Below are 20,273 nucleotides of genomic sequence, written 5' to 3'. Positions count from 1 at the left end.
ATTAAAATGATAAAAACTTCAATAATTGTTAAATAAGAGTAGATATTAAAAGGCAGAGTGATTGAAAGGCATCCTGGCCTCCTGAGGTTTGTATTTAGGAGGTAGTTCTTGTCTAAGGTCATGAGTTGTAAATCTGTGAAATAAAAATATGTGTCTCACACAAACAAATACAAATATTTTTTGGTCATTTAGGCTCAGTGGAATCTTACTCAGAAGAAAAAGCAAAAAAAGTTAGGTCTGAATATGAAAAGAAACTGCAAGCCATGAATAAAGAACTGCAGAGACTTCAGACAGCTCAAAAAGAGCATGCAAGGTTGCTTAAAAATCAGTCCCAATATGAAAAGCAATTGAAGAAATTACAGCAGGATGTGATGGAAATGAAAAAAACAAAGGTATTGATTATATTTTCCATTAACGGTAGATGTTGGTGATGCTTGTGTCTTTTGGGACCAAAAAAAAATTATTGTGGTTCTTCCTGTATTCAATAAAAGGTAACCAGTCTTAGAAATGATGCACTTCCTTTTGGCAGTTAAAAGTTGTTTCCTATAGTCATCCATAGTCAAAGTCTTTCTTTGGAGTAGCTGAAAATCATGTGGTCAGCAGGGCTTCTCTGACTTTAAAAACAAAACAAAACAAAACTCTTATACAAACTTAATAAAAGTATAAAATATTTCAAACATGCAAGAAAGCACAGATAATAACATAATGAACAATATATCCACTGTCTAGTTTAAGGTATTAAACATTGCCGATATGCACAAAGCTTCCTATATATCTCTTCCTGATCATATTCTCTTTTCCCTGAGAGGTAACAACTATCTTGAATTTGGTGGTTATCATTCCCATGCATAGAAAAGTACAAGTTTTTTTCCCTTGACCAGAGAGAGTATGTGAATTCTAATCTGTTACTGTTTTTGTGGTGGAACGGATTATTCTTAACTTTTGGCATGAAAATCAATGTTGTTTCCTTAAAATAGGAAATGTGGAATTGATTTAAGAAGTAGATTATTATGTTGTGTAGTTGCTGATGACAGCAAAAATAGCTAAAATAGCTAGGTGCTTACTATGTGCCAGGCACTGTTATAAGCATAGTGCAGGTATTAACTCATTGAATTCTCAGAGGAATCCAATCCCATAGAACTATTACCCCCATTTTATAGATGAGAAAACCAGTCTAGAGTTGTTAAGTAACTTGTTAAAGGTCACACAGCTACTGATAATAAGTTAGATACCAAAAAATCATTCAAGTTATAGAACAGCTGGACATTGAATATAAAAAGCATAGAACACTAAGCAGTTTGATAGAAGTATGTTAGAAATGTATTAGAAATATAAATATATTAATCTTACAAAAATAAGAATTGACCATTTAATGTGTAGCAAAACTCCACATTTTTTTCTTGTTAAATATTCAGAATCCTAAGAACATTTTTCCATACATGTGATTTATTTAATGAATATTGCGATAGGGTAATCACAATAGATGTATTTACCTAATATTTTAGGTTCGCTTAATGAAACAAATGAAAGAAGAACAAGAAAAAGCCAGATTGACAGAGTCTAGAAGAAACAGAGAGATTGCTCAATTGAAAAAGGATCAACGTAAAAGAGATGTGAGTGGACTTTAACTCTCAGTTATGTAAGAATATTGTATATCAAAAAGATTGTTCAATAAATGAAAGAAATATTTTGATAACTTTATTAAATACAGGTTAAGGACAGTAAATAAGCATTTTATAATTTAACATTTATTATAGTATGTGGATTATAGTAATTCCATATAAAAGTTTATGAAAAACACTATAATATTATTATAAATTTTATTGGAGGCGTATTTCCTAGATGATCAGATAGAAGAAAATGGCAAATAATGACTGGTTATTTCTAGGGAGACCAAGGAAATAGTTGCAGTATTATATAAGATAGTAATTTTAAGATGATTCCAAAGGCAGCTTCCACTAGAGATTTTTATTAATGTTCCTGGAATAATAACCAGGCTTCACTAGAAGAGGCTTTACTAAGGGCTATAAAAATTTTCATATTCTTTGACCCAAGAATTCTGCTTCCATGAACTCAGACTAAGTAAATAATTTAAACTAAGACAAATTACTTTACAGTGTGTTAAAATCTTCACTTTAGGGTTATTTGTAGTAATGAAAGCTGTAAAATCAACTAAGATGTATGTCAGTAAGGGTAACAGTTAAATAAATTATGGTTCATCCCATTTAAAAGGTGGTTATTCATCCATTAAAAATTAGGATTTGGAAACTGCATAATAAAATGAAAAATGACTATGACTTCACATTAAGTGTAAAGTAACATTTTATATATGCATGCTTGTTTACAATGAGGGAAAAATTTGAAGGATACATATCAATATGCTAAATGTGATTGTATTAGGGTTATAGGTTATAGTTGTTTGGATTTTTTTCTTTCCAAAGTTTTGGCAATATAGTTATTTCTTATGACATTTTTTTCTTAAAAAAAGAAGCCATCACCTTCCTTTCCACAATATCAGTTAGGTTTCAGCCCTTGTTCTTTTTTTCTCACCAACTTTTTCTAAATTCTCCCTGAAGAAAACATAAACATACAGGATATTTTAGAAAATAGAAATCTACTTTGGGGGGTAAAGAGGAAATTAAGGGAATAGAGAAGAGTGAGCAATGAGATAGAAAAGTAGATATTTTAGCCAGATGACTCCCATATTTATGACTGTATTTATTTATTTTCCCAGGATATTAATGTATTTTAATAATCAGTCTATTTTATCACTTTCAATTCCTGGGCATTTTAGATCCTGTTTATACCAATATGTTCCTACTGAAATCGAGTAGAAGCACATTTTAACATATTGTCTAGTCTTTTTATCTGCTTTTTTTAAAAAAACTGAGAAAATTTATATGCCATAAAGTTCACTGTTTTAAACTATACAATTCATGATTTTAGTATATTCACAAATTTGTGCAACAGTCACCACTCTAATTCCAGAACATTTTCATCGCTCCAAAAAGAAACCCCATACCCATTAGCAATCACTCTCCATTCCTTCCTGGCTCCTAATCTACTTTCTGTCTATGGATTTGCTTATTCTAGACATTTTATATAAATGGAATCATATAATATGTAGCCTTTTGTATCTGGCTTCTTTCATTTTAGCATGTTTTCAAGGTTCATCCATGTTATAGCATGTATCAGTAGTTCATTCCTTTTTTTTTTTTTTTTTTTTTTTTTTTTTGTGGTACGCGGGCCTCTCACTGTTGTGGCCTCTCCCGTTGCGGAGCGCAGGCTCAGCGGCCATGGCTCACGGGCCCAGCCGCTCCGCGGCATGTGGGATTTTCCCGGACCGGGGCACAAACCTGCGTCCCCTGTATCGGCAGGTGGACTCTCAACCACTGCGCCACCAGGGAAGCCCAGTAGTTCATTCCTTTTTATGGCTGTATGTATAGAGCACATTTTCCTAATCCATTCCTCGATTGGCTGGCATTTAGGTTGTTTTGACTTTTGGCCTATTGGCCTATTTATTTTGTTTTTAATGAAAACTTTTGGGTAACAGGAATAATTTCCTTACAATGTATGCTACCTATTTCTTTATTACTAATTCATATGATGTATAGAGAGATCAATATTGAACAGTTAACTCCTGGGATTGAACTTTTGAATCTTATCCACAACATATGATGTCTCTCTTCTATTATAAAGATCTGAGGCTGGCTAATCACATACAAAGCTACCATTTCAGATGTTCTCCTACCTTTAATTTGTTGCTTTGTGTGCATATTCAACTCCTGTCTATATTGTTTCTTGTAATATTCAACTTTGAACGCTTAGAGAACCAAATATGTACATCATACAAAAAAATATGAATGAGCTTGAGATTTTATTTTTAATATGAAGAAATTAAATGTAGTAAGAAGCTTAAAACTATAGTTAATTTTAGTTTTTGATAGTTCATTCATTTAAAAAAAGGTTTATTAACTTTGCTTCTATGTCTATTATTGTGTAGGCAATTAAGATATGTCAGTGATAAGATAGATTCTTTTTCTCAAAGAATTCCCATCTGATAACATAAGAGTGTGTATAAACTTGAGATGTATCATCTCTTTGAATTTGGGATACAGGACATGGAGAGTTATTTGTTACATCACAGAATTAAAGTCCTAGAAGAGACATTTGTGATCAAGGCTATCTGTGATCAAGACTGTTGTGATCAAGATTATTTCCTAAATTATATCCCTAGAAAGTGGCTTAAAATAATTAATAATTAATTGTCTTTATCATATAGACTACCTAAAAAACAAATTGGTAGCCAGTTTGTTTTATTGTCCAACAATAAAACATTTATTTCCAATGTTATTTGGAAATAACATTTCCAAAGTTACTATAAAGTGCTAATACAATTAATATACATTCTCCCTATGTTTAAAATAGTTTATAGCTACTGTATATATTGTAAGATGCCTCTGTTGAAAATATTCTTAGCTGTGTTTCTTCCTAATCACGCCTTAGCCAGCAACCAAAACAAAATGTCCGGCAAAAATGAAATGAGACAATATTTGTAAAGCGTTTAGAAAAGTATTTGTATATAGTAAGCCCTATATTAGTGTTTGTTAAATAAAAGTATGTGTCACAGAGATAAGTTTTTATTTTCAGAGAGAAATGACTATATAAGTATGCCCTTGTGTTTATTGAAATAAAATATCTATATCTGTAGTAATGGATGCAAGCTGAGTGTTAGCTCAGATACTGCTAAGAACCCTTACAGTTCCCAGTGGAATGGGGAAACATGTTAATGCAGGAGTAGGAAGTATTATATCTTTCAGTTTCCTATTTTAACTTATTCAATATTATTTTATAGCATCAACTTAGACTTCTAGAAGCCCAAAAAAGAAACCAAGAAGTGGTTCTTCGTCGCAAAACAGAAGAGGCAAGTTGACCATTTGGAGGAAACATTCTGGCTTTGAGATAAATGTTGTATTTCTATAGACTAACAGCATGAGTCAATCTCTATTGCTCTTTCAGGTTACAGCTCTTCGTCGGCAAGTAAGGCCCATGTCAGATAAAGTGGCTGGGAAAGTCACTCGGAAGCTGAGCTCAACTGATACCCCTGTTCAGGACACAGGTTCCAGTGCAACTACCATAGAAACAGATGCATCAAGGGCTGGAGCCCAGCAGAAAATGAGAATTCCTGTGGCAAGAGTCCAGGCTTTACCAACACCCACGACAAATGGAACCAGGTCAACATGATTCTTCTGTTCCTCCTGACATAATCTTTGCATTACTGAATGTTAGACTTAAATGAAAAACAGCTCATTATTTGGCAGTACATAATCAAATAAGCACATAAGTAACTATGTTTGTCTTTTTATGATTCTAGAAAAAAATATCAGAGGAAAGGATTGACAGGCCGAGTGTTTACTTCTAAGACAGCTCGCATGAAGTGGCAGCTTCTTGAACGCAGGGTCACAGACATCATCATGCAGAAAATGACTATTTCCAATATGGAGGCTGATATGAATAGGCTCCTCAAGGTGTGGAAAATAGAAAGTAGATATGCTCTCCCTTAGCTGTTAATTTTAGTTTTCTAAATTTGTTCCCTGGGTAAATTGAATGCTTGCCAAGTTTTTTTGTGTGTGTGTGTGGGGGGGTGGTTGCATTGTATATGAATAGATGAATACCATTTCTTTCTTTATTTTAATTTATTTTTTTATAGAGCAGGTTCTTATTAGTCATCAGTTTTATACATATCAGTGTATACATGTCAACTACAATCGCCCAATTCATCACACCACCATCCCCAACCACCCTCTGGCTTTCCCCCGTTGGTGTCCATGTGTTTGTTCTCTACATCTGTGTCTCAGCTTCTGCCCTGCAAACTGGTTCATCTGTACCATTTTTCTGGGTTCCACATACATGTGTTAATATACGATATTTGTTTTTCTCTTTCTGACTTACTTCACTCTGTATGACAGTCTCTAGATCCATCCACGTCTCTACAAATGACCCAATTTCGTTCCTTTTTATGGCTGAGTAATATTCCATTGTATATATGTACCACATCTTCTTTATCCATTCATCTGTTGATGGGCATGTAGGTTGCTTCCATGACCTGGCTATTGTAAATAGTGCTGCAATGAACATTGGGGTGCATGTGTCTTTTTGAATTAAGGTTTTCTGTGGGTATATGCCCAGTAGTGGGATTGCTGGATCATATGGTAATTCTATTTTTGGTTTTTTAAGGAACCTCCATACTGTTCTCCATAGTGGCTGTATCAATTTACATTCACACCAACAGTGCAAGAGGATTCCCTTTTCTCCACACCCTCTCCAGCGTTGGTTGTTTGTAGATTTTCTGATGATGCCCATTCTAACTGGTGTGAGGTGATACCTCATTGTACTTTTGATTTGCATTTCTCTAATAATTAGTGATGTTGAACAGCTTTTCATGTGCTTCTTGGCCATCTGTATGTCTTCTTTGGAGAAATGTTTATTTAGGTCTTCTGCCCATTTTTGGATTGGGTTGTTTGTTTCTTTAATATTGAGCTGCATGAGCACTTTATATATTTTGGAGATTAATCCTTTGTTGATTTGTTTGCAAATATTTTCTCCCATTCCAAGGGTTGTCTTTTCGTCTTGTTTATGGTTTCCTTTGCTGTGCAAAACCGATTTTTTTTTTTTTTTTTCTGCTACACGGGCCTCTCACTGTTGTGGCCTCTCCTGTTGCACAGCACAGGCTCTGGATGCACAGGCTCAGCAGCCATGGCTCACAGGCCCAGCTGCTCCACGGCATGTGGTATCTTCCCGGACCGGGGCATGAACCTGTGTCCCCTGCATTGGTAGGCGTACTCACAACCACTGCGCCACCAGGGAAGCCCTGTGCAAAAGCTTTTAAGTTTCATTAGGTCCCATTTGTTTATTTTTGTTTTTATTTCCTTTACTCTAGGAGGTGGATCAAAAAAGTTGTTGCTGTGATTTATGTCAAAGAGTGTTCTTTCCTATGTTTTCCTCTAAGAGTTTTATAGTGTTCAGTCTTAGGTTTAGGTCTCAAATCCACTTTGAGTTTATTTTTGTGTATGGTGTTAGGGAGTGTTCTAATTTCATTCTTTTACATGTAGCTGTCCAGATTTCCCAGTGCCACTTATTGAAGAGACTGTCTTTTCTCCATTTTATATCCTTGCCTCCTTTGTCATAGATTGGTTGACCATGGGTTCGTGGGTTTGTCTCTGGGCTTTCTCTCTTGTTCCATTGATCTATGTTTCTGTTTTTGTGCCACTACCATTTTGTCTTGATCACTGTAGCTTTGTAGTATAGTCTGAAGTCAGGGAGTCTGATTCTTCCCGCTCCGTTATTTTCCCCTCAAGACTGCTTTGGCTCTTCGGGGTCTTTTGTGTCTCCATACAAGTTTTAAGATTTTTTGTTCTAGTTCTGTAAAAAATGCCAGTGGTAATTTGATAGGGATTGCATTGAATCTATAGATTGCTTTGGGTAGTATAGTCATTTTCACAATATTGATTCTTCCAATCCAAGAACATGGTATATCTCTCCATCTGTTGGTATCATCTTTAATTTCTTTCATCAGTGTCTTATAGTTTTCTGCATACAGGTCTCTTGTCTCCCTAGGGAGGTATATTCCTAGGTATTTCATTCTTTTTGTTGCAGTGGTAAATGGGATTGTTTCCTTAATTTCTCTTTCAGATTTTTCATCATTAGTGTTTAGGAATGGAAGAGATTTCTGTGCATTAATTTTGTATCCTACAACTTTACCAAATTCATTGATTAGCTCTAGGAGTTTTCTGGTGGCATTTTTAGGATTCTGTATGTATAGTATCTTGTCATCTGCAAACAGTGACAGTTTTACTTCTTCTTTTCCAATTTGTATTCCTTTTATTTCTTTTCTCCTATTCAGCAAGGCTGTGTCTTTTGGTTGGAGCATTTAATCCATTCACGTTTAAGGTAATTATCGATATGTATGTTTCTATTCCCATTTTCTTAATTGTTTTGGGTTTGTTTTTGTAGGTCCTTTTCTTGTCTTGTCTTTCCCACTTAGAGAAGTTCCTTTTTCATTTGTGGTAGAGCTGGTTTTGTGGTGCTGAATTCTCCTGGCTTTTGCTTCTCTGTAAAGCTTTTGATTTCTCCATCGAATCTGAATGAGATCCTTGTGGTAGAGTAATCTTGGTTGTAGGTTCTTCCCTTTCATCACTTTAAGTATATCATGCCACCCCCTTCTCGCTTGCAGTTTCTGCTAAGAAGTCAGCTGTTAACCTTATGGGAGTTCCCTTGTATGTTATTGGTTGGTTTTCCCTTGCTGCCTTTCAATACTTTTTCTTTGTCTTCAATTTTTGCCAATTTGATTACTATGTGTCTCAGCGTGTTTGTCCTTGGGTTTATCCTGTATGGGACTCTCTGTGCACCTGGACTTGGGTAGCTATTTCCTTTCCCATGTTAGGGAAGTTTTCTACTATAATCTCTTCAAATATTTTCTCGGGTCCTTTTGCTCTCTCTTCTTCTTCTGGGATCCCTATAATGCGAATGTTCTTGCGTTTAATGTTGTCCCAGAGGTCTCTTAGGCTGTCTTCATTTCTTTTCATTCTTTTTCTTTATTCTGTTCCTCAGCAGTGAATTCCACCATTCTGTCTTCCAGGTCACTTATCTGTTCTTCTGCTTCAGTTATTCTGCTATTGATTCCTTCTATTTTAATTTTCATTCCAGTTATTGTATTGTTCATCTGTTTGTTTGTTCTTTAATTCTTCTAGGTCTTTGTTAAACATTTCTTGCATCTTCTCAATCTTTGCCTCCATTCTTTTTCAGAGGTTCTGCATCATCTTCACTATCATTATTCTGAATTCTTTTTGTGGAAGGTTGCCTATCTCCACTTCATTTAGTTGTTTTTCTGTGGTTTTATCTTGTTCCTTCATCTGGTACATAGCCCTCTGCTTTTCATCTTCTCTATCTTTCTGTGAATGTGGTTTTTGTTCCACAGGCTGCAGGATTGTAGTTCTTGTTGCTTCTGCTGTCTGCCCTCTGGTGGTTGAAGCTATCTCCATTTCTTTTTTTTTAATTGTGGTAAGATCAGATACCATGAGAGCTACCCTCTTAACACATTTTTAAATGTACAGCACAGTGTTGTTAGCTATAAGCACAATGTTGTAAAGAAGAGTTCTATAACTTATTCTTCTTGCATAACTGAAACTTTATATCCACTAAACAGCAGATCCCCATTTCCTCCTCCCCCCATCCCTTGGTAGCCACCATTCTATTTACTGCTTCTACAAGTGTGACTATTTTAGTTGCCTCATATAAGTGGAATCCTGCAGTATTTGCCCTTCTGTTAACTCATTTCATTTGGCATAATGTTCTCAAGGTCCTAGATGAAAATAATTTCTTAAAATCAAATCTGTTTTCTCAATAGCAAAGGGAAGAACTCACAAAAAGACGAGAGAAGCTTTCAAAAAGAAGGGAAAAGATAGTCAAGGAAAATGGAGAGGGAGATAAAAATGTGGTTACCATCAATGAGGAGATGGAGTCATTAACTGCTAATATAGATTATATCAATGACAGTATTTCTGATTGTCAAGCCAACATCATGCAGATGGAAGAAGCAAAGGTTTGTAACTAAAAAGATGTTTAATGACTAAATAAGTATTTTTGTAGTTTTTGTCATTAAAAACACTTTGAATTTTTATATGAAGGGATTTTCTGTCTATGATTTAATGTGATTCTTAGGTTTTGCATGTATACCACTCCCTGCCTGCTTTCCATTTCTGTGCCTATTTTGTGATATTATTATTGTTTACACAAGGCATATATAATGTATTAATCAACCTTGAGTTCTTAACTGCTCAACTGTCTTGTCTTTTAAACTAGACCATATGTTTCTTGGAGTAGGGATCATATTTTATACTTTTCTGTGGAGTCACATTAGCTAATCCAATGATATCAAATAAATGCATGAAACAATGGCTTTGTCTTCTGTTAAATACATTCAGGTCAAGGTAATGATACATCATATGTTGGTTTGATGTAGGAAGAAGGAGAAACGTTGGATGTCACTGCAGTCATTAATGCTTGTACACTTACAGAAGCCAGATACCTGCTAGATCACTTCCTGTCAATGGGCATCAATAAGGTAAGTTCTAACTACACTATTATTGAAAACCTAAGCTTTGGTTAATTCATTGCAATTTTGCTTATCTTTCTCTATTGACCCTTTCCTTTGTAATAAGGAGGAATATTCTTTTCCTTAGAGTTAAGAAAACTCAGCAGTATTTACATCAATTCCATTAGCTTCTCATCTACTGTGCTTGTGTATTAGAACAGGTAAACAACTTAAAGAATAATTTCTTTTTCACTTTAACAAAGGAAAAGTTAAAAGAAAAATCTCTTAGGGTGCTCAAAAAAAATCAGAAAGGAAAAAATGCAGCTGCACTCTCCTTATCTTCAGAAACTTCTGCCTAAATGTTAAAGGTGATAATTTCTGACTCACCTTTTTTCCCACGTTGAGACTGTGCTAGACCTTTAATGGTTTGTTCTCTCACTTAATCCTCACAATGTGGAAGGAAGTAAGAATCATTCATATCATTTGAATATTTGGAAACTGAGAATCGGGAAGATAAGGTAACTTGCTTAGGGTCAACGAGCTTGCAAGTGCAGAAGCTGGGATGAATCGAGATCTATTTAATGTCAAAGTCCATACATCATATGCATTTGCTATTTGATACAGATCTTTGTGTGGTAGATTCTGTTTTGTATGATCTAAGATAAATTTTTTTTGTGGGGGGGTGTTGTTATAGGGTCTTCAGGCTGCCCAGAAAGAGGCTCAAATTAAAGTACTTGAAGGTCGGCTTAAACAAACTGAAATAACCAGTGCTACACAAAACCAGCTCTTATTTCATATGTTGAAAGAGAAAGCAGAATTAAATCCTGAGCTAGATGCTTTACTAGGTCATGCTTTACAAGGTAATTTGGATTAAATTTTAGTTAAATAAATTGCATGGTAACTTTGCTCTTTGAGTATGCTATACGCTACCTTTTTTCCCTATAGCTTGACTGAATAGATGCTATATTTACTTATGCTTTTGATAATTATCCCTGCTTTAATTTGCATGTATAAATTTTGGGGGATGTAATTATTGTCATTGCAAGAAATGATTAGCAACTTAAAAAGGCTTACTTAGCATTATTAAGTAATTAGTTTTTATGAATAAATAAGATCAACCATGCTTCTGAATTGGTTGTTTAAATTATTTAAAGTATTAACCAAGTTTCATTACTTTACATATCTAACTGCCTTAAAAAATAAATTTATAAGTGTTTGCTATGGCATCTATTCTACATATCTTATAAATGATACATAATCTTGTTTTATATGAGAGTTCTTAACATTGGATTTGTTTTGATTGGAGTATTGCTTTTTGTTTCCTTTTTGCTGTTATTTACACAGATCTAGATAGCATACCATTAGGTAAGTATGTTTAGCTTTCTGTGTACCCTACAGCTGCATGAATTACTAATTGTTCATGTACACTAATTGTGGTACATCTTATTTAAAAATTTTTATTGGCAGCAAGCTGGTTTTTGCATGATCTTTTATGAAATGTATCTGTGACCACAAACATACTAAGTCTTTTGTCTTTCTTACACATTTCCTGATTTTTAAGTTCTTAGATGTTTAAAGAAGTATGTTTATTTTTCTATTTTATTATTTGAACTCCAGATTTGGTTCCAGTTTCATAAGCCCCTCTTTCTTGTAGGAAAAAATGGAACATATATTCCTTTTTAATTTTTAAATCTATCTGTTAACTTGAATCTGTTGTTTTACTCTCATAAATAACTTTCTGTGTTATTTATCTTTTATATATATTTGTCTTTGGTTTATATTTGCTAGATTCTCAGTTGTTCTTAAGTTTTATAAACTTAAGCCATGTATATTTTAATATTGTAACTTGAATAAAACTATCCAAAGGATTTTAATGAACAGATTAAAACATTATTTATAATATTTTCAAGTTAGAGCTTTAGATATCACTGAGTATTGAGATTTTTGACATTTTCCCTTGCCAATACAACATTCATGTGAACTACACCCACTCATGAGTGGTGTATAGTGGTTATATATAGTGGTATATAGTGGTTATATACATGAAGGATCAGAAGCATCAGTGTAATTTTATTACTTGCAATTTTTGTGAATGATTATTTTGGACCAGTTTTTATTTAAAATTATTTCAAAATCTGATCTTAACTTTTTTCTAATCACGCAGCTGTCAAAATTTTCTAATACTTGATGGAGAGGAATGTAACTGAAAGATTAAATGTAATTTCCTCTCTGGGTTATTAAAATAAACATAACCTATGAATCTGAATTTATTTTAAACGATGCAAATAAAATACATGAGCTATTTGATTTTTTTTTTTTTTCCCAGTATGGGGGCCTCTCACTGTTGTGGCCTCTCCCGTTGTGGAGCACAGGCTCCGGACGCGCAGGCTCAGCGGTCATGGCTCACGGGCCTAGCCACTTTGCGGCATGTGGGATCTTCCCATACCAGGGCACGAACCTATGTCCCCTGCATTGGCAGGCGGACTCTCAACCACTGTGCCACCAGGGAAGCCCTGTTTGATTTTTTTAGGCGTTTACCCTGTGTGTTAAATCTCAAAATAGTATTTCCTTGAGATCAATTCCATAATACAGATATGAACAGGCTACAACTTTTATCCTGCTCAAGCTATAACAAAGACAGGTAGAAAAAGGATTGGTTATATTAAGGAACCATGTTAGGCTACCCAAATTTCTGAATTATAATCAGAATTTTTGCCATTCCATGTGTTATTAAGCATGTTTCTTTTCCTCTTCCTCTTCCTCCTCCTTCCTCTTATTCTTCTCCCCCTCCTCCTCCTCCGACTTTTCTTTGTTCTTCTTCATCTTAGTGGCTCAATTTATAGTAATAAGTAAATTCTTATTTAAGTCCATTATCTCTTTTAACTTGGAAGAAAAATGCAATGCCCTCTTTGATGTCCTTTTGTGCAGAAAATATTAAACTGCTATTTGATGTGTATTGTTACTTTTTCACAGCTTTCAAACAGCTTTTAATTATCTGTAGCTTAAAGGAGGGTCAAAAACAGAGAGGGGAAACACTTCAGCAGATATAACCTGTGACTCATGGCATAAATTTTCCCTAAGGCCATAATCTAGACCAGAGGTGCTTAGAAGAAAAGCACGGAAGGAGAAAAACATGGAAGTTAAATACACAGAAACTAGACGGTCATATTCTATTCATTGCTTTAAAAAATATTTATTTAGTTTCAATTTATCTCAACTTTGGGCTGGGTGCTGGGATTCAAAGATAAATAAGACACAGAATCTTGCCCTCATGGACTTGATACCTTGCTGAGGGTGACAGACCATGAACAGATTATGATACATTGCAGACAGGGCAGAGATTGAGATATGTACAGGGAATTATGGGAACACAGAATGGGGCTACCCAGCAAGAATGGAGGAGTTGATGAAGGCCTTCTGGAGGGGGTGAAATTTGAGCTGAAACATAAATGAAGAAAAAGATTTAGCCAGGCAAGAGACAAGGTGGAAAGGGGCTGGGCAGAAGAGTCACTCTGAGCAGGGAGTAAGTTAAAAGTTGGACATTTAGCCAACATATTGTATGAATGAGGACTTCAAGCAGGTTGGTGCTCTGGAGCAACAAGTATGTGGTGTAGGATGATGAATATAAGGCTAGAGGGGGAGCAAGGGCTGGTACTCCATGCTAACAGGCTTGTATTGTTGTAGCCTTTGAAGAACATCTTTATTTTCCCCTTCTTTTTTCCCTACCTATGTTGGTGTTCCTAAGATCTTTTCCTATGTTTGGGGATTTGCTAGAAGACTCAGGGGGCTCAGCATATAGTTGTATTCATGGCAAAGATTCATGAGAGGAAGGATACACAACAAGATTGTAAAGGAAAAAGACTCAGATGGAGTCAGGAGGAATCCATGTCCAGGCTGCCTTATGCTCTCTCCCTCCCAGGAAACATCCCAGGAAACATCACACAGAATGCACTTTTCCCCCTGGAATGAAAATGCAACAACATGTGTGCATAGTTTACACCCAAGGAAGTCCATTAGACACTCAGCACCTGAGGTTTTTACTGGGAACTAGTCACATAGGCACGCTTTGTCTAGTATATACGAGAATTTTAGACTCCAGAAGGAAAGCAGGAGTTCTCAGCATAAGCCATATTGTTTGCACAAATGTTCTAGGTATAATGAACTTCCTAACTAGTTAACTGATGAGTAGGGATACTCTTGAGAGCCAAGTTTTAGATGACAGACAAAGTCCAACCTTGCAAGGAGGCCTTTCTAAGGATAGTAGTCTCTGGGCTGCTATGTTAACTCTTTTCCATATACTACATATATATATATATATATATATACAGACACACACACACATATACATACATATATACATATCCATATACCTATATAAACTTTAAAAAAGACTTTAATAGTAACTGTTTGGTTAACTTCTAGTGATGTGAGATTATGCAGCTGTGTACCAATATGTATGAACTTTAAAGCATTTTGCAGTTTTAAGTCTCTGCTTTTAGCTTTAATGCTCAGTGATGAGAAGAGAAGCTGGTGTTGGCCTGGAATTATGTTCTTAGAGTTGAGAGTAGAGCAGTGAGGTGATGGCATGTCCTGCTGCCCAGATGGCTGTAGTGCTACAGACAAAGCTCAGTCCTGAAGAGGTGTCTAATTTGGTGAATGTCTGGGTGGAGGGTTGTATCCTCTGGCTAGGTTGGTTATGTCAAACTGTAATTATCTCTAAATAAGGCATATATGCATATGCAGGAGCTAAGTAGCTTTTACTGAGCACTCATATGGTGTTTAATATACTAACTTGTTTCATCACTCCCTACAAGAAAATTACTAGTCAATCTTAGCCTGCTTTTATACATGGAAAAATAAAGACTAGATTTGTCATTTCTTTACATTTTCTATGTTATTGACTAATTCAGTCACCTTAGCACTCAATTATCCTTTCTTTGAAGCACATCCTCCAGCCTGCAAGCGTGGGCTTTGAGATACACATTGCCTTCAAGACCACCATTTTGCTCATTTCGGAAAGTAAACTCCCTTTGTGTGGGTCCTAGATGGGCTCCATTTTAGATAATGCTATCAAGTATTACTGAATTTCTATCGAAGTGTCTGCTAAACAGTGAGGAAGAACGGGAGCATCTGAGAAAGGAATTAGTTGACTTATGAGCATAATCTGCCTGTATGATATAAATGTAAAAGTTAAAGGGAGATGAATACTGTATATTTTTCACTGACATATATATAATTATTTTTAAATATTTTATTTATTTATTTTCCTTAATTTTTTGGCTGCATCAGGTCTTAGTTGCGGCACACAGGATCTTTGTTGAGGCACAAGTGATCTTTTCATTATGGTGCACGGTCTGCTCGGGCTTCTCTCTAGTTGCGGTGCCTGGGCTTTTCTAGTTGTGGTGTATGGGCTTTTTCTCTCTAGTTGTGGCACACGGGCTCTAGGGCACATGGGCTCTGTAGTTGTGGTGCATGGGTTCCAGAGCACATGAGCTCTATAGTTTGCGGCAGGCGGGCTCTCTTGTTGAGGCGTGCGAGCTTGGTAGTTGTGTCGCAAGGGCTTAGTTGCCCTGCGGCATGTGGGATCTTAGTTGCCTGAACAGGGATCGAACCCACATCCCCTGGATTGGAAGTGGATTTTTTACCACTGGACCACGAGGGAAGTCCCCAACGTATATATTGTTGATAATATTGCCTTTAGCTTTGTGGAATGGCTTTATAATAAAATGTATAAGTTTTGAAAACTTGCACCTGTGTTAGGGGCTCACTGACATTTTAAATAATTTAATTTCAGTGGCTGTTTTATTTACTGACTTCCTACTAGTTTTATATGTTTGCTTTTTCCTCTCTTTTTATTAGTGTGCTACAGCTGTTCTGAAATAGCAGTGGTTTGTTTGTATTTATCTACAAAACTGTTGCATGGAAACCCGTAGTTTTAGTCCTTTATGTACATGTGAATGAGCTGCATGCTGGTATGTAACTCCTGAATACCTTGACACACACACATGCTCTCTCTCTACTTGAAAACAAAAATAAAAGAAAATATATAAGTTGGAATACTGATAAAGTACAACTATGTTTATACCTATGTAGTTTTTGAAGTTGGCTCAGTACATTAAAGGGAGCGCATGCAGCATTTACTTTAATCTTGTGTTTTACTCAGTGGTTTTTCATACATGGGATAAATGGATGGTGCGGGATAAATACATACTCTGAAAAATATATAAATAATTATACATACTCTGATAAATACATGATCTCATTTCCATCCTGTGAATGCTGTTCTTTGTTTTATCATTCAACTCATAGCTTTCCTATTTTGAACATATTTTTCTCATCCTAGGAGATATAATCAAAGGAGTTTCTTAGAAATATTTTTTTACATTTCTAATTTGATTCAGTTACTAAAACCAAAATGCCCATATTGAGAGAACTTGGGCTGTTGCTTATTATAGAATAGGGATTACAGTCATCATTCAAATTGTGACATGTGGATAATACTTACATTTTGGACATTTTTTTAGAAAATGTAGAGGACAGCACTGATGAGGATGTACCTTTAAACAGCCCAGGATCAGAAGGAAGGTAAGAGAGGCTTTAGAAACTTAATAGATTTGACTTATTTCTGTAATATTTTTAATACTTTTATCCTGTGCATCAAAGAATTACCATAAAACAAATAATTTTGGATTTTATGGCTAAGTGAAGAGAACTAGAAACAGTAATATGGAAGCCCAACTAAATAATGTTTAACCATCAAAAACTTTAAAATAAAAATACTGGGATATTTAAGGAAGGAAAATGGACTATTTTAATTAGTTTATTTTGATTTTAAATATTGTCTTTCTGTGTTTTCTGTAGGCATATAAATTTTTTTCCATACTTGTACTCATTAAAGGACATACAGTTTTCTATAAGTTCCCTTTTAATCATGTGGTTAATTACTTATTTCCACATAGCTCACTCTCTTCAGACCTTATGAAGCTTTGTGGTGAAGTGAAACCTAAAAACAAGGTAAGGAGAATTGAAAATACCAGGTAAACATTTTTTCTGCTGTTCTTTATTGTCACTATTAATCACATAGGCCTCAGGTTTGACTCTTAATAGGTCAGCAAGTAAGCATGCTTTTACCAAAGATTTCATGTGTAAGAAATTTAGTTCTTTATCATATTCCCCCTTGAAAAAAATTTATATTGAAAAATTGCTCCTTTGTGAAACTTGTGATTTACTATATTCTTGTACTTTTTCTACTAGATAAGATATGATTATGGAAAACGATCCTTAAAAATAATTTAGATTGACAGGAGATTTTTGAAATTTTAACATTCTAGTATGTCCTCAAGTATTCCTTATTTATTTTGTTTAACTGTGTCTTGAGGTGGTTTGAATAGGCCAACTCTTAATCATCATTTTGTATTGAAAATTGATGCTATAATGTACATTTGTGAAGCTTAAAAAAATAAAGGATACATACTGTTAAATGTGTAAGAAACACATGGTCTATTTCAGATTGAGTGTTGGTAACATTGGTACTAGATGAATTAACTAACTATCTTAAGATGTTTGAAAACAAAGAATTCTTGTAGTGCTTAGTAAATATTTGTTGAATGAATGGATGAAATCAGGACTCAAAAGAATAGTACTGTGCTAATGGACAGGATGGATTTAAGGCCCACAGTGGTTAGCCAGGTAATATAAATGAGTAATTTGGCTGGATGTAAGGTAATTAATAGGGATTAGGGATTATTATGATTACCTGAAGTGGACATGCTGCATCTAAAGCAAATAGCCACCACTCAACTACTGCTTATTTTTGCCATGATGGAATATGGGCCTAAGGCTACCAGATCCTCAACTTTTTAAAGAGAAGCTTTAAATATGGATTTTAATGGAGAATTTCCTTATCTTTAAAATACTGGGCTAGCCAACTGAAAAACATCTCCAGTCTTTATGTATGGTCCTTGAGGTACTGGCTTGGTGACATGTGGTTTGTGTCTTATTATTCTAAGTGACTAAGTAGAAGTTACCCAAACTCAAAGAGAGGATTCGAGTATAGTTTGGATCCAGTCTTAAGTGGCGGAGAGAATCTCCTAAGGTAACTTGGTCTTTCAGGCCTTGTGAAAGCCAGAGAGAAATGTGAAGTGGTAGCCTAAAGGTCATCTCCTAAAAAAACCCACTGTGGTTCGGAATTCCCAAGAAAATGACTCAATTTGCAGTAGGGAGAACTGACAGGGTAAAAGGTTGACCTGCAGGGCTTTCTCTTTCCAAAAGTTTTCAGGTATTATCTACCACTCCTTTTGAACTGCAAAGATGCCTAAAAGGTTCTCATATTATTTATTTTTCACTCATTGAAAAAGTGAAGTTGAGTATATATTTTAAATAGATATTTACCAGCACTATGTTAAATGCAGGGGATACAAAGTTGAATAAAACAGGTTGTCTGCCCTTTAGAGTTTCTAATCTGGTAAACACCTTGATTATCTGTTAATACATTAGCGATAGCAGCCAACTCTAAGCGTTAACAACAAGGTAGTCCCAGTGGTTTTTCAGGAGTATGGAAGGGAATGCTTATGGTAAATTTAGATTCTAGGAAAATAACCTTCACCTGCCTCACCATGCTGACAAAAGGTGGTATGGACTGGTGGTAGATATCCAGCAGGCAGATTAAACACCCAGTTAAAGCATCAGGGGGGCAGGGTCATAAAAAAGGAGAAACAGATATAAAAATTGATAGTAAAATGAAATTAAAATTTATATTAAATAAATCATCTAAGCCTGGGAAACATCAGAATTTAGTTGAATATCCCTGCAACTATCTTTTGGTTTAATTTCTTTCTTCTTTCTTTCTTTCTTTTTTTTTTTTTAATGATATGTTGAGGGAGCTGGCGATGAATGGCAGTATAGCACAATAATATTGGAGGCAGATTGCCTGGTTTTGAATCTGGCTTTGCCACTTACTAGCTGTGTGACTTTGGACTTTTAGCTTCTCTGTGCCTCAGTTCTCTCATTTGTGAATTGGGATAATGATAGTATATACTAATATAGTAAAGTATTTATAACAATTTCTGGCACCCAACAGAAATGTTGGCTATTACTATGGCCTCTAAAGGTCTTATCTGGCTGTAGCTCTGGCTTGTCACTATCTTACATGTTATGTTTGACACACTTGCTAGGAAAAGACATGCTAAATGTTTTACCTATTTTAAACTAATATTAAATATCGCCTAATCATCTTCCCTGCGAAAATTTGCACATGATTGTTTTTCCTTCCATTCTCTGACTAGGCCCGAAGGAGAACCACCACTCAAATGGAATTGCTGTATGCAGATAGCAGTGAACTAGCTTCAGACACTAGTACAGGAGATGCCTCCTTGCCTGGCCCTCTTACACCTGTTGCAGAAGGGCAAGAGATTGGAATGAATACAGAGACAAGTACTTCTGCTAGGGAAAAAGAGCTCCCTCCCCCATCTGGCTTCCCTTCTAAGATAGGCAGCATGTAAGTCTGGCCCAGCTACACTAACTTCCTTTCTTTTGGCTTTCTTTTTTTTTTTTTTAAAAATGCATGTTGCTAATTTCTTATTTCTATTTTTTAAAATTTATGTAAATAAGATCTCTAGTTTTCAAAGTAATTTCTGTTAGGTGTTGTGTCTCCTAATTTTTGGACATTCAAAATAATTTAAATGAGATGTTCTTTGTTGAATTGCTTTGTCTTATTTCTAAGTTTCAGGGTCTTTCTTAAAGATTATAATTTTTATAAAGGCTGAGTTGTGAATTACAGAAAAAATTTATTTAGAAACACCTAAACTAGATTAAAGTTATACCTATAAAACCATTATATAAAACAGAAGCTTTAAAGATTCTTAAATTTACTCTAAATTACATTATATCCTAGTTCTAAGAGCCTGGTCAAGATAGTAAACCTTTGCTGACACTTTTAAAGAAAAATACAAATGTCAGTTACAAATAATACATTTTGAATTTTCCTAATTCTTTGCCTTGAAGCACATTGCATGTCTGGGATGAGTGTACACACAAGGTATAAATATTGTATTATTAAAGATTTGAAGGAGGAAATATTACCTCTCCTCTCTATGATAATCTTAACAAAAAATGTTCCATTCAAAACAAATCTTATTTAAAATTTTTTCATTATTATCTTGAGAACAAAGATTTCCCTACA

General features: G+C 35.0%; 1 protein-coding gene across 3 annotated transcripts in view; it reads left to right on the top strand.

Moving 5' to 3' along the window:
• The window catches only part of KIF21A (kinesin family member 21A), a 160,712-nt gene that overhangs the window by 115,704 nt on the left and 24,735 nt on the right, over nt 1–20,273 (top strand). For all 3 annotated transcript variants that reach the window (XM_024750862.1, XM_024750861.1, XM_024750860.1), the window contains exons 15-25: nt 193–392; nt 1,506–1,613; nt 4,856–4,924; nt 5,020–5,234; nt 5,375–5,528; nt 9,407–9,601; nt 10,022–10,123; nt 10,788–10,953; nt 16,618–16,678; nt 17,053–17,107; nt 19,378–19,589. In XM_024750862.1, the coding sequence (XP_024606630.1) occupies nt 193–392; nt 1,506–1,613; nt 4,856–4,924; nt 5,020–5,234; nt 5,375–5,528; nt 9,407–9,601; nt 10,022–10,123; nt 10,788–10,953; nt 16,618–16,678; nt 17,053–17,107; nt 19,378–19,589 (1,537 nt within the window). The remainder of the gene's footprint in view (nt 1–192; nt 393–1,505; nt 1,614–4,855; nt 4,925–5,019; nt 5,235–5,374; nt 5,529–9,406; nt 9,602–10,021; nt 10,124–10,787; nt 10,954–16,617; nt 16,679–17,052; nt 17,108–19,377; nt 19,590–20,273) is intronic.

This window comes from Neophocaena asiaeorientalis, unplaced genomic scaffold (assembly GCF_003031525.2).
Source record: "Neophocaena asiaeorientalis asiaeorientalis breed wild unplaced genomic scaffold, Neophocaena_asiaeorientalis_V1.1 scaffold641, whole genome shotgun sequence".
Lineage (NCBI taxonomy): Eukaryota > Metazoa > Chordata > Mammalia > Artiodactyla > Phocoenidae > Neophocaena > Neophocaena asiaeorientalis.
The sequence above is the reverse complement of the archived record's forward strand: the minus strand, read 5'-3'. Positions and strand labels throughout refer to the sequence as shown.